General features: G+C 39.5%; 1 protein-coding gene across 4 annotated transcripts in view; it reads right to left on the minus strand.

Moving 5' to 3' along the window:
- Mtm1 (myotubularin 1) overlaps positions 1–15642 on the minus strand; it is a 124632-nt gene that overhangs the window by 69370 nt on the left and 39620 nt on the right. For all 4 annotated transcript variants that reach the window (XM_048457577.2, XM_085684817.1, XM_085684819.2 and 1 more), the window contains one exon: positions 8671–8781. In XM_048457577.2, the coding sequence (XP_048313534.1) occupies positions 8671–8781 (111 nt within the window). The remainder of the gene's footprint in view (positions 1–8670; positions 8782–15642) is intronic.

Below are 15642 nucleotides of genomic sequence, written 5' to 3' on the forward strand. Positions count from 1 at the left end.
TGCATGCAAATTTCAAGATGTCATTGTTTTGTTTTGTTTTGTTTTTAACCGCTGAGCAGTACTCCAATGTGTAAATGTACCATATTTTCTTTATCCATTCTTTGGTTGAGGGGCATCTAGATTGTTTCCAGTTTCTAGCTATTACAAACGCTGCTGCTATCCCAAAGTCAAGTTGAAGAGTGGGAGGAGTGAGAATATGAGCAGAGAGGTCAAGACTATGATGAGTTCACCCAATGAAACAGTCTACCTGAACTAATGAGAGCTCACCAACTTCAGCTGGTTTGGGAAGGAACAAGTATAGGACCAAACTAGTCCCTCTGAATGTGGGTGACAGTTGCATGGCTGGGGCAGACGGCGGGGGGCACTGGCAGTGGCACAAGGATTTATCCCTACTGCATGTATTGGCTTTTTGGGATCCTATTCTCTTTGGATGATACCTTGCTCAGCATGTATATAGTAGGGAGGGCCTTGGTCCTTCTCCAAAGCAATGTGCCTTACCCTCTCTGAGGATTGGATAGGGGTGGGGTGGGAGGGTGTGTGGAGGGAATGAGAGGAGGGGAGGGAGTGGGAACTTGGATTGGCATGTATAATGAAAAAAAGATAGTTTGTTTTCCTTTTAAAAAAATAAAAATAAAAAACAAATGCTGCTGCTATGAACATAGTTGAACAAGTATCCTAGTAGTATGACTGAGCATTCTTTGGGTATATGCTCAAGAGTAGTATTACTGGGTCCTGAGATAGGTTGATTCCTAATTTTCTGAGAAACCACCATACTGATTTCCAGAGTGGTTGTACAAGTTTACATTCCCACTGGCAATGGAGGAGTGAACCTTCCCCTTACAGCATAAGCTATCATTGATGTTTTGATCTTAGCCATTCTGACAGGTGTAAGATGGTATCTCAGAGTCTTTTGGATTTGCATTTCCCTGATGGCTAAGGATGTTGAACATTTCCTTAAGTGTCTTTTGGCCATTTGAGATTCCTCTGTTAAGAAATATCTGTTTAGGATTCCATTTAACTTCTTCATAACCTTGTGGTGCTTATCATCTGTTAGTAGTTCTTGTATAGTCGCTGGGTAAGCCAAGGTTGGCTCTCTAACAAACTTGTGCCACCCCTCTTCGGTTTCATCATGGTGTGGTGTGGTAGGTTGTTCTTTAAATTTCTCTGTCAACTTCTGAGTATTTTCTTTATTTTCATTTATAAATCTTTCTAAGGTTAGCAATTTATCAAAGCACTTCTTACATTGGGTACAGAAAGGTATGGCACTTAGGGATAATATATGAGTTACCAAACTGTAGTAACTAAAGTGATATTATGTCAATCTCACTTAAATCATTTATCATTTCAATTTCTGGCTCTATTTTCAAACCATCTAAAGTAGCATTATACTGTGTCCTAATGCCTTGTATTATGATATTTTTTCATCCTTAATGTGGGAAATATATTTCTTTTTAATATTTTAACTATTTCCTTGAAGACATTTAAATACAATGGCATCTAAATGTGTTTGCAGCTTTTGTAATATCTCTGCCCATGTCATGCCAGATGCTGGAGTACCAAATGTTTTTAACAAAATCTCAATTGTTCACTTTTACCAGTAAAGACTCAGGAGCCAAATGCTGGGGTGAAATCCTGTTAGTTAACAGAGAAAGCACCAGCTGAACTCTCTCCTCAGCTGCTGTTCTCCAACCCCCTTTTATCCTATGCCATATCAAACCAAAACCTTCTACCGACTCTCCCTCTCTTCTACTTCCTTTGAGTTTCTGTATCCATCCTTGTTAGATTTGAGAAAATTTAAGGAAGTGGTCATTTCATAAGATCTGCATTCACCGTATGTGAAGCAAATGTTAAATTCATAGGCAACTCGAAACAGAATTATTTCCTAAGACTGGAAAGATGTAACAAGGGAAATATTGGAAACTGGTTCTTCACTATAATGGTGAACATGGTAGAGGGAGCTAGAGTACTCAGATACTCACTTAAACAGGGTTAGAGGGATTGACATTTGCCATGACCAGTTTCTGGGTGTAGGACAACGACAAAAGTGGCTAGAATTTGATAATCACACCTTGGCACTATGTCCTTCAGCAGCTTTAAATATTTGGTATAAACTTGGAGAATCCGAAAAGAGATCTGCGTCATTTACTAAAATCATACAGGGCCCCGAGGAAGCTTTCACTGATTATTTTGGAAATACTGACTTCAGCTGCAAAGAGAATCGGATCAGATTCAGAAGCCAGAAAAATATTAATTGAATATTTGTCTTTTGAAAATACTGATTCAGAAGGGAAAAAGGTGATTAGGCTTTTAAAGGAAAAATTAATACCAATATATGAATGGACTAGAAATGTGACTGAGGGTGGATCTCATGTTTATGATTCTACTCTGATAGAAATAATTTTTTTAAAGTTTTAGAAAAAATAAAAATGTGAGATGTTTTAATCGTGGTAAGCAAAGTTATTTGAAATGGGATTGTAGGCAAGACATTCCTAGAAATGATGATTTTCGTAGAGACAATCCAAGAAGGCTTCTCTGAGCTAGCAGGTTTTCAACCTAGTATCCGGCTCCTGATTTTTTATTGGTAAATCCAATTATTGAGAATTTGTTTATAAAAAGAGAGAGAATGATAAAAGGAAATAACACATGGCAACCTGGCAACCTTTGGCCACTATACACTCATAAAATACTTGAAAATGTGTCCACCAATATGGAGAAAAACAAACATTAACATAATATACAAATATCCATAGGGGAAAAAAACAAGAAATCTCTGTTTAGTTCTGTACCCCATTTTTTCAATTGGATTATTTAGTATTTTGATGTTTAATTTCATGAGTTCTTTATACATTTTGGAGATCAGTCCTTTGTCTGATGTGGAGTTGGCAAAGATCTTTTCCCATTCTGTAGGCGGCCTTTTTGTCTTATTAACTGTGCCCTTTGCTTTACAGAAGCTTCTCAGTTTCAGGAGGTCCCATTTATTTATTATGCTCTCAAGTGTCTATGCTACTGGAGTTATATTTATGAAGTGTTCTCCTGTGCCCATGCATTGAAGGCTACTTCCCACTTTCTCTTCTATCAGGTTCAGTGTGGTCAGATTTATATTGAAGTCTTTAATCCATTTGGACTTGAGTTTTGTACATGGGGATAGGTATGAATCTATTTTCATTCTTCTACAGGTTGGCAACCAGTTATGCCAGTACCATTTGTTGAAGATGCTTTCTTTTTCCATTGTTTAATTTTAGCTTCTTTGTCAAAAATCAGGTGTTCATAGGAGTGTGGATTAATATTCGGGTCTTTGATTCAATTCCTTGGTCAACCTTTCTGTTTTTATGCCAATACCAAGCTGTTTTCACTACTGTAGTTCTATAATAGAGCTTGATGTCAGGGATAGTGATGCTTCCAGAAGTTCCTTTATTGTACAAGATTCTTTTGGATATCCTGTGTTTTTTGCTTTTCCATATGAAGTTGATTATTGTTCTTTCAAGTCTTGAACTGTTTGCTTTACCTGTTTGATTATGTTTTTCTTGGTTTTCTTTAAGAGATTTGTTGTTTTCTTCCAAGTTTTTGTCTTTTCCACCATTTCTTTGAGAGAAAGTTTCATTTCCTCTTTAAAAGTCTTCATCATCCTAACAAATTTACATTTAAAATCTTTTTTTTTTTCCTGCTTCTTCTGGGTTAGGACGATCAGGTCTTCCTTTTGTATGGCCACTGGGTTATGGTGTTACAATGCTGCTTTTTAGGTTGTTGGAGGAATTCTTTCATTAGCACCTACCCATCTCTTCCTCCAATTGGTGCCAGCAGTGTCTTTGCCTCTTGTTTCGATCCTTGCAGTGGCTGTCTGTGTCTTTGGGAGCTGTTCTTGGTCTACCCTGTACTGTCGCTGTCTGTGTGTCAGGGAGCCACTGAGGTCTCTCTTGGCCCACTCTCTTGGCCCGCTCTCTTGGTCCACTCTGTGCAGTCACAGCCTGTGCTTCCGAGTTCCTCTGAGGTCATGGGGGGGATAAGAGGGTTTGGGGGCAGAGTGGACTTGTAGCTTACAGAGTCAAATTGATGGGGTGGGAGTGTTGGAGCAATCTACCTGCAGGAAGGTTGCCTGCTGGCTAGAAAAGCTGTGGCAGGTGGGGGAAGGGTCGGGGGTTTTGCTCTGGTACTGAGGGCCTAGAGAGTTTGGTGTCCAGCTGAGTGGGTGACCACTCACCTCTTGGTCCTCTCTTAAGAATAAATGTTTTATATGTTATTTTTGTTCAAAACAATCAATCATGGACTCTGGGACTACCTAAGGAGTGAGCTAGACCTAGCCCCTACCATCTTACAATATTCATATTTTACAAAGAGATTTTTTGTTTATTTAATTAATAATACTTTTCAAAAAGATTTATTCTACTTTTATTTATGTGTATGTGCACAGTATTAGATCCCCTGGAGTCAGAGATGGTGGTAGGAAGCCTAATGTGTACGCTAAGAACTGAACTCATCCTCTGCAAGAGCAGCAAGCACTGATGACTGCTGAGCCATCTTTCCAACCCAGAAATAAATTTAAGCTTCACAATTCCTCTGTTTGAAGGGCCAGAGAAGGCTTTGTCATATACAATCCAAATGGCAAGTAAAGTAAGACTCCATCTAAGACCGCCAATGAACGATCTGAGATCAATCATTCTGAACACAGTTGGCAGCTACTAAGCCTTGCCTGCCCCAGGATCTTATGTTTCATTTTTTTATTTATAAAAGTTTATTAATTTATAAAAGTTTCCTTTTTTGTTTCTTTTTATTTTTATAACACTGAGGTAGAATCCAGGATTTCATGCATGCCAGGGATACACTCTACCACCCTGTTACATTTCAGGCCCATATTAAAAGCATGTTTCTGGAAAAAGTCCAAAAGTCAATTTATATCATATGCCCCCAAATCTTGGGATATTAGTTGTTGGTACATGATAATCACATGAAAGGAAACATTTCAACCGAATGAGATACATCAGTTTCCCAGCAGCCACAGTTATAACACTAGATAGCTGCCAGCTGTCGGGCCACAAGGACCTATCAGAAACTTTCCTTCTAATGGTCACATCATTCTCCTAACCACTCTGTTCCAAATTAGACCATTTCCAAATCAATCTTCATTGTGATCCACCAGTGACTCAGAGGAATAGCCTTTATATGTCAAAGCATGAATGACTCAAGCCACTTTCTGTCATTGGATTCAGATGCAATTACAGTAAAAAAGATCTTTCTTACCAAAAAGAAAACTGAAATGAACAAGGCATATGATTCACAGGAAGCAGATCACCTAGTCTGGAACATAAATAGGAGCATACACTAGCTAAGTCATACCTGGTTACTTCCAGCTTGACTCATCAGGGAAGGGTAACTAGGAAAGAGCCTTGTAGTTTAAGAGACTCCCTGTTAGACTCAACGTGCTTACCAACTGAATCTAATGGAGATACTCAGTGGCTCAATTATTACTAAAGAAAACATGTGACTATCTACCTTGCTGTGGGATAATCCTTCTATAAGCTGTGAATATACATTCCTCTCACTGGTTAATAAAGAATCTGCTTTGCCATATAGCAAGGCAGAATAAAGAAAGTCAAGCTGAAAATACAGAGAAGAGAAGGGTGGAGTCTGGGGGAAACACCAACCAGCCTCCCAAGAATCAAGATGCAAGCAGACTGGTAATGCCATGGCCTTGTGGTTAATACAAATGGGTTAATTTAAATGTAAGGGCTAGTTAGTAAAAGCCTGAACTAATTAATTAATTGCAATTACTATTAAGCCCCTGAGTGATTATTTAGAAGCAGTTGTGGGACAGGGCAGGACAGAGAAAGCTCCATTTACACTACTTCAATATACTACCCTGTCTGTAAACCAAGTAAGTAGAACTGTGAGAAAAGAGCAAGAGGACTCTCTGGCACTACTGTTCGCCCTGCTGTTTACAAAAAGACTTTAAATTGTTATCAGAGGTGGTAGAGGGCTTGCAGGGTAGTAATTCCCATATCCACAACTACCTTCTCTCCTGTGCCTGTATAAGGTCCATTGGAACCAGCTACTCTATGCAAGTTGCTACTGATGAGTGACAGCCACATGTACACAGCTAAAACAGCCAAGTTTTATATGGCTCCTTATTTGGGGAGAGAATGCAGCTGATCACCAACTGTAGGTGCAAGGTGATCTATGAAACAGGGCAGCAAGTGTTTACCCACTGTCGCAGACTGCTCTTATATCCACGCCAGGTCTGCTACTAAGAAAATGGAATGTGCCTTTTGTGACATCAGTGTTTCTTGGGAGGTAATTTTATTAAAAGGTTGTGCTATGGCTGGGTTAAGTGGCATATGCCTATAATCTCAGTACCTTGGAGGAAGATCAAGAGTTCAAGGCCAGCTTTGGCTGCATAGGGGTTTGAAACCAGCTTGAATGATATAAAACCCTGCCTTAAAAAATGTTTTATAAGGCCCTCCCCCTACATCCAGGCCAAGGAAGTTTTGCATCCAAATAGACTAATGTCCCAAAAGGCCAGTACATTAAGAAGGAAGGGGGAGGGAAGAGGGGGAGTGGGGGAACGGGAGGGGAATGGGGGGAGGGGAGGAAGTGTAAATTTTTGAATGGAAAAATAATTAAATTTTATTATATATATCATTTTAAAACGTTTTATAACACTACTACATGGTCTCATCTGTTTGAGCAAAGGTCAATTAAAAAATTGACATATGCAATTTTTTCCTGGAAAACTATTCCTAAGTTGTTTAAGAGTATACTCTGTCTTATTCATTTGGGAGGATTAATATTTAAGTATGAATTTTCCTATTGATGAGGCAACCAAGTACCTTATTGGAATGACAGTCACTTTAATATCATCAAATTATCAACCACACTGCCTTGAGGATTTACTATAATACACCTTCCTTTCACACAAAATGCAAAGACCCTTCTTCAAAGTAAATCTCTATACTTCACAGTATAGAGTATCCAGTAGCTGGCATGTCAAAAAAAAATAGGAAAACATGTCATATTTCAACAGAAATAAAAGCAGCTGAGGTGAGGCATAGGTAGAGAATCTCAGGGCAAGAGTACTCCTTTGGATTTTAGTTGCTTATATTCATGGTGATCTCTTACAAACTGGAGAGGAAAATTGTGTATTGAATTCCCAATGCAAACTAAGTATAGGAGTTTGGCTTTTAGAAATTACAGCACCAGAGACTAGAAAATGACTTAGGTTTTAAAACAGGTTCTTTCATTGGTCTTAGGCAACACCAAGGCAAGTTATGACAATTTGTGAAGGTTTCATTCCTCTATCATACAGAATAACGGGCTTGGAGTGCTCAAGACTCAGCACCTTCAGCCAGGCCACTCTGCATGGTCCTTAAGACAAAAACATTACTTTCCAAAACATACAGGAGCATATACAACAGATATCTCATGTAACTCTCAATGGTCTAAAATATTTGCTCTCTGGATCTTTTTCTAGAAGTGCAATGATCCCTGCAGTAGCAAGATATCTGGCTGTTACCTGGGACGGTTTCTGAGTCCTAACCTTTAGAGCATACCTTAGAGTCAGCTTTGCACTAGAACTCAAAGATCTACATTTCTCAAAAGCTTTCTGGATGTGTTGATGTGCACATTTGAGATCTACTGGGACAGATGGCCTCCAAATGCCTTCCAGCTCTTTCTAGAACTGAGCACAAATATAAATAGTGGTCTGATACCCACTACATGGAAATCAGGTTGCTAGAAAACTTAACTGTTGTTCACAAAAGACTTACCTCTGCCTATTTGGAGTTCAGCTTTGCCATTCATTGCACCATAGCAGCAGGGCTCCCTAACTCTTTTAAAATCCTCCATCTACACATCTGTCTGGGAGGGCTGTGCTCAGGAATGAATGTCAAGTTCCTACTATGTGCTAGGGTGAACACAGATGCTCAATAATTTTCTACTGTAACAACTGGCTAAACCTTATCACAACTAATTTTTCCACTTATCATCCCCAAATAAAACATTACGCCACTGCCACTGAAAATGGTGGTTATAGTTAAAGAGGCATCCTGCTTACAAAGAGTGAAATTTCTTCTATGTCTCTTTCCTTTCATAGTAGGAAGGTGTCTAGGTGGTGATACATGGTGCCATAGAGAGTCATGAAAACACTTACTCTTTAACTCAATCATATTACTCCTGTGAACTTACAACTATCATTTCAAAGGAAGAAAAGATGATGTACATGAGGGTGATCAATGGAAGTAGCTGGGAGGACAATATTAGTCAACTCCATGGGATAGGCATATGATTACAAAAACTGACCACCTGAGGAGGAGCAGAGTGAACTAAGATTTAGGAAATGTTATCTATAAAATTTACTTCTACCCCAGCAAGTTAATAAGCTGACCATTTCTTTGAGGAAGTCTTAACTACAGGAGGCCCTGTGTATGGGAACTGTTTCCCCAGGCACTTTCTAAAATCTCAACTCACAAAGGAAGACTCAGGCCTAGAATTTGAGATTAACAAGAGATTTTGATGATTTTGAACTCAGAGACTCACCTGCTTCTGCCTCCCAAGGCTGGAATTAAAGGTGTATAGTATCACTTTTGAAAATTATTTTTATTTTGTAAGCCCATATTAATTTTCTACTATTCAATACTAATTTGCCTTTTTCTTTGTATAAGAAAGTAGTAAATCTCTTACTTTACAAGTAATATCTAGACCATAGGAATTTTCTCCTCTACTTGTCGCGCCTCCCATTTTTTCAATTCTTGATATCACACCCAGAGGAACATCAAGTATTAGAGAAGAATCCTGTAATAGAAAAAATTACAAAGTCAGTATTTCTGTCAGTATCATGAAAACATCAAAAACATGTCAAAATAATCACACCCCTTCAATTTTTTAAACCTTTGATACATTAGCCATTTAAGAGTAAAAGTAGGATACAGATCACACATGAAAGAGCAAGCATTACAATATGCAAGTATGCCATCAAAATGTACCCTCAACCATTTGGCATTGCCTATAATTCCAGAGGCCTGGGAAGTTGCTCATAGTCTGTTCTGTAGGTCCTTTCATATACTACTCTGATTTCCAGCTAAGTCGAATCCTTCCCTATTGTTCTATACTCAGGACCAAGCACTTTGCTCAAAGTAAGCCTGTTGCCTAGAATGATCCATCTTTTCCAACTACTAAAATTCTTCTGATATCTGTAGCTCTGGCTCTACAAGTCTCATTTTTCCAATTGGCTCTAGTTACCTCTTCCTCCGCAGAAGCACCTAAGAGAGATTCCCACTGTATTATCTGCTTCTCTGTCTTCTCACCATGAATTTATTTCTTCACTACAACCCAAGCACTTGTTTCATGGGTTGATAGTCAAGCCAAAGACTGGAAATATACACCAAGAGGAGCCATGAAAATATTCTATCATTTGACCCAATCATTGTACTCCTAAAGAATTTACAGCAATAATAAAACAAGAGACAAACTATACAGATGAAGATGCATAAGGGGGAAGAGGTGGCTAGCAGAGAGAATATCAGTAAATTTAATGGAACAAGTATGCAGCTATTAGTATGATTATGGTATTTGGCTAAATAAGGTAAGGGGAACAAACAACAACCAAAAATATGCTGACAGAAAATACGTAATCAAATGGATAAAGGTACGAGGGGCCAAACCCGCTAACATTTATTCTCTCACAAAATTACACACACATGTGCGCGTGTGTGCGCAACACACACTCATCATATTCTCTGCCCTTCTCCCCTCATACTGAACAATCACTTCTTTTGAACAAGTCCCTTTCCTATTTCCACATACTTTTTTGTGACCTCTAAATTTAGTTAGAGTTGATTATATGAGTATAAATGTATGGTAATTTATGGGACCATGAGAAACTTATCAGTGACAATATCATTGAGGAATATGTCTTTTACTAACAATCATTAACTGTTCCTCTGGAGGGATGGGATCATAAGAGTTCCTCCACCTTCCAATGTTGGGCTCAAGTCTTGTGTAAGTAGCCTCTGCTGTTGTAAATTTAAGGGTACCATGGTCACGTTATATCCAGAAGATAGCATTTTGTAGCATTCCTTGCCATCATCTGACTCATATTCTTTCTGCCTCTCTCTGAGACTTGAAGCAAGTAATATAAATGCCTCATTTTGGGGGCTGAGCATTCAACCTAAAATTTGCTTTAATGGTGTGTTAAGTAATTGACAGTAACAAAAAATTTAAAGGTAGACAGATGTTTATTCTTTGAAAATGCCCTTTGGAGAAACAAGGAAAAATTTTTCCATTCATTTTTAAATCCTCTCCTTAAATAAAAGGAAAGAAAATAAAAAACAAAGAAACTAAGTACTTCTTCAAAATTATGGTTAGGTCATGAGTTTACTAGAAATTCAATTTATAAATCTGTGGTTATATCTATACCACGGAAACAAATATGTGTATACCTGGAAAAATTTTAGGTGCATCCTGCAGTATAAGTAAAGACAATCTCAAGATACAACGCTATGCAATTTTGTATGTATATATACAGTATACCATTCTTTTTGTATAAAGTTAGTTTATAGTCTAGGATAGCCTTGAACTTCTGATCCTTCTGCCCCATCCTCCTAATGCTGGGACTACAGACTTGTGCCACCATATCTGACTATGTAATAGTATTGAAATGACAAGACAGGGATTGAGCACAGGGACACAGTTACCAGGAGATGAGGAGAGGAGAGTATGAGTATAAAGGTTTCTTTTGTGGTGCTCTAACAGTTTTATATCTCCATTACTGATGGTGGTTACTTGGTAGCAAATGCCACAGAATATATGAAAAGACACAACTGTCAACATTCATGTACTGGTTAACTGTACTATTGTATTGTTTGTACTGTGCTGAGTACCTCTCACACCCTCTTTCTCGTGTGTGTGTGTGTGTGTGTGTCTAGAGGCCACAGGAATACACCAGGTGTCCTGCTCCATCATTTGTCACCCACCTTACGCCCATGAGACGGGTTCTCTTACTACACTGAGTTCTCTTTCCCCTGCAGCTCTAGGGTTATAGGTATATGCATAGCCACACTTGGCTTTTTTACATGGGCATTGGGGTGGGTGCTGGTATCCAAATTTAGGTCCTCATGCTTACAAAGCAAGTGTTCTTACCCACTGAGCCATCTCTCTGGTCTCCCAAATCACTTTTGGTCAATCAAACAATTTAGTTATTGGCAGCAGCTCGGAGATTAGTGCATGAGACCTCTCTGTACTTTCTACAAGATCATGTGTGCTTGTGATTATTTAGAAATAAAAAGTAAAAAGAAAGTAAGTTTTGTTATTATGCAGAGAAAAACAGCACAAGCTTTTAACATGGTCAAAAGTGGCTCAAATCCGAGTTCTGACATGTATTAGCTGGAGGATTTAGATAAGTCAGTGCTATCTCTAGGTCATACTAATCTGTACAGTGGTGATGATTTGAGATAATGGATTTAAAGGACCTGGCACAGTACCTACTGGAGGTAGCCAGAATATAAAGGGAGTTGCTACTATTATCACTCTGACGATGGTAAAGTGCAGCTTAGCATCTGGAAGACATGACTGTGATCTGCACAAACAGCAGAGCTTTGTCTTTGCATCTGTAAGAAGGCATGACTAGCTGTTGTATACATTCTTATGAAATACTATGCATTTTACAACATGACTGAAAGCAAAATGCACAAAGAGAAAACCCTGACTTACTAACATATAAATAACTGTACACTGCAGTGTATTTACTTCTTACTAAAGTCTATCTTAGCATTAACACGAAGTGTGGTATATTCTTGAATTATGCTGAGATTTATGAGTGTCTGCAAACTGCAATCTTAAGTGTCAAACTTGCTTCTAAGTATATGCACTACATGCTACATAAAAGCCTGATATTCTAATATCAATATGGAAGCAAGAAGATTTTTTGTTTGTTTGTTTTGAAGGCAGGAAGATTAAAAGTGAGAAAACCAGTGAGATGGTTCAGTGGGTAAAGGTACTTAGTGACAAGCCTCAAGACCAGGGTTTCATCTTAGGAATCCACATGGAGCAAAGAGAGAATCTGAGTCCTGCAAGTGGTCCACAGGTAGTCCCCAAACCCCAGAAATAAAGACTTAAGTTTAAAGGTGAGATGAGATGTTTGTTTGCTTGTTTAAAATAGGGTCTCACTGTACAGCCCAGGATGGCCAGGAACCCACTATGTGTACCACAGACTGCCATCAAACTCTTATGATCTTCTTGCCTCTACCTCCCAAGGGCTGGGATTATAGGTGTGAACCACCATGCCTAACTATGAAAAAGAACACTGCTGTTCTCTAATTGCTATATAGAGGATCTCAAACTGCCCTGGTCAAACAGAAAGCAGCAAACAAAGCAATGAGGAGAACCAGCCAGCCCCTCACCTAAACTACACACAGTCTAATGAAGCTATTTCCAATGCTCGTCCTGAATGACATGTTCTAGGTCTGATAACTCAGCAGGATAAAAAGATCCAGGAATAGGAAAATTAGTCCAACTCTCAGGAAACCTGAGTCATCACTTCTAAATATCATTAAATATTGAGTCTCAAAGGTCCATTCTAACTAAAAATCATGTGCTTCCATTCCTTGAAGTTTCTAAAATAGTCGAGAAGAAATATGACAAACCAGCAAAGATAATGCATTCATCTACTTTCTTATGAGGGAGAGCAGAAAAAGTGTACTGAGCACTAAGGTCTGAGAAGCTAAGTTGCAGAGGTGCCCTTCTGGGTCTTAGGGCTCAGCTCTATCTGGGAAATAAGAAACAGGAACCCAAACAGCAAGATGCCAGGTTGCCAGTTCCAAAAGCCAGAAGTCTACACAGAATGGAATGGGCTGCCAGAGAAGGACAACCTGATGCCTCACTGTTTGGATGCTGTCAAAGTTCTGTGGTGTTAATTTCATTGGAATGAAATAACTATGATTGAAGATTGGCTGTCCAGAAATATCTTAGACTTGCATCAGGTGCATAGTCCAGATATTTTATAAACACACATAGCCCAGATTTAAGAGGCAGCACCAGAATTCCCTGGATGAGTATTGGCAGGACTGGTTCACCTGAGAGATAACCACACAATGCTTTCTGAGAAAAGCACATGATCCACTGGTGCCTCAAAAAGATTCAGGGAGCAGCACTGCACACCATGGACTAGCAAGGAAAAGGCTGCTCCCAACTCTCAGCATCAGGGAAGCTAGTGCCTGAGTGCAAGAGGAGGACCGGGGAGATCTGAGAGTAGATGGAGACAGGGGAAAAACAAGGGAGATGACTATCCTGAGGAGGGATCCAAGATGACTCAGAGAGGTACAGATCTCAGATGGACAATAGTGGACCTGCTGAAAGATGTGAAGAACATGGAGGTAGGGAGACAGGGGGGTGAAAGTAGACTTTTGATATACTACTGGACTTGACAATATGATAAATATCAACCAATATAGAGACACTTCACATTCAGAACATCCAGAAAATAAAAACAGTTTCTGTGTGATTATTTCGGGTCTAAGCTAGCTGGACAGCCAGGAACCAACAAGCAGGCCTTCCTCCAACACTTTGACATCTTTTTTTTTTTAAAAACTGTCCCTAACTCACTCTTCCACATCTGTTGCTTAAATCAGTTTAAATTTGTCAAGATCTTTCCAGCTCTGCCAAAAAACTCCTCTAGGTCACTCTAGTGGCTACTGTTCTAGTCGCACTGCATCCAATATTGTTTCCTTCATGAACTGCAGGGACACAGCAGCCAGGGTCAACTTCTAGAGAAGCACAGAGAAAGCTGTCACCTTCTGCTTACCATTTCAGAAGCTTTTCAACACTAAATGCTAAAAACCAAAACCCTGGAGGTATGTATAAGAAGCTATTGATCAAAGCATGAACAATTCCAGTCAGATGCAAAGAATACATTTAAGATCCACTCTACTGCATAGGGACTGTAGCCAGAACACATATTATACTCGGGAAAATTGATGAGAGAATAGGCTAAGTGTTCTCACTCCAAAAAAAAAAAAGAGAGAAAGAAAGAAAGAAAGAAAGAAAGAAAGAAAGAAAGAAAGAAAGGAATATGAATGTGTGAGGCAATGCCCATGTTCCTTAGTATGATAAAGCCATTCTACAATGCATACATATTTCAAAACATGATGGAATACTTCTTGAATTTCGCAGGAAAATGGATGGAGCTAGAAAACATTATTTTGAGTGAGGTAACACACACAGAGAAAGACAATTATCACATGTGCTCACTCACAGGTGGTTTTTAAACATAAAGCAAAGAAAACCAGTCTACAAACCACAGTCCCAGAGAACTTAGACAACAATGTGGACACTAAGAGAGACTTACATAGATCTAATCTATATGGGAAATAGAAAAAGACAAGATCTCCTGAGTAAATTGGGAGCATGGGGACCATGGGAGAGGGTTGAAGAGGGGAGGGGAGAGGCAGGGAAAAGAATAGAGAAAAATGTAGCACTCAATAAAAATCAATCAATAAAATAAAATAAAATAAACTATCAAAAGCAAAAAGTCAGGCATGATGAAGCATGCCTATAACTCTAGCAACTGTGAGGCTGCAGCACAAGGACTATATCAAGTTTGGGTCACACTGGCCCACAAGACAAACGGCCAGATCTTTAAGGGAGTTGGTGAGGCCCACTTTCCTCAGCTGTCTCATCCCTCGCCATACTTACTCCCCATACCTAATCACATTATCACCTGCTAGTGTTCCTTTTGGTTTAGAGTTTTCCCAGACATTACTCTCTTAGCTCTTTCTGGCCTCCCTGGACCTGCCTCACTTCCACGTAACTCACATTCAGTCTTTAGAGTACCTGTCAAACATCCTTTTCTCTGGACAACTTCCCAGGATCCTCCTTCTCTTGTACTTCCATGCGGCACTTTTCACAGCTTGTGACCAGGCACTGCTGTGTTTCTGAGTGGAATGCCCCCTCTATACCATTGTAACTACAAGTTTCCCAAGGCAGGAGGCACTGTATCTTCTGTGCTCCCACTATACCCAGGCATGTGGCATCACGGTCAGCACACTGCAGGTTTTCAAATCGTCTATGAGTTAAGGAAGACTGGGCCTGAAGCCATAGTTCTGGAAAGCAAGCGAAAACTGAGAAAGAAGTGAAGACTGAACTCCAAGGAAAATACAAACTGAGGCAGTAGGAAGGCAAAAGGCATAAGTAGGTGGAGAGCCACAAAAGCGTGGAGCAGAGGTGTTGTTGGAGGCTGCTAGTTCATTTCCTGACCACCCTGACTCGAAATAATCACTCAGAAACTATATTATTTGCAATACTGTTTGGCCAATAGCTTAAGCGTATTTCTAGCTAGTTCTTATATCCTAAACTCCATTAATCTGTGCATCACCATAAGGTTGTGGCCTATTGGCAAAGTTTTGAAGGGCTTCAGCGGAGGCCTCTGTCTACAGGTGGCAGCTACATGGCTTCTCCCTGACCACGCCTACTTTCTCCCAGCCTTCACTTTAGTTTTCCTGCCTAGCTCTATTCTGTTAAGCCATTGGCCGAAAGCAGCTTCTTTGTTAACTAATGGCAATAAAACATATTCACAGCATGCATAGGGGAATCACACATCACAGAGGAAAGGAAGAGTGAAAAGTATTAACCACTTCAGAGAAGTTAGGAAGCCGAGCACTC

This window comes from Myodes glareolus, chromosome X (genome assembly GCF_982192425.1).
Source record: "Myodes glareolus chromosome X, mMyoGla1.1, whole genome shotgun sequence".
NCBI classification, from domain to species: Eukaryota; Metazoa; Chordata; class Mammalia; order Rodentia; family Cricetidae; genus Myodes; species Myodes glareolus.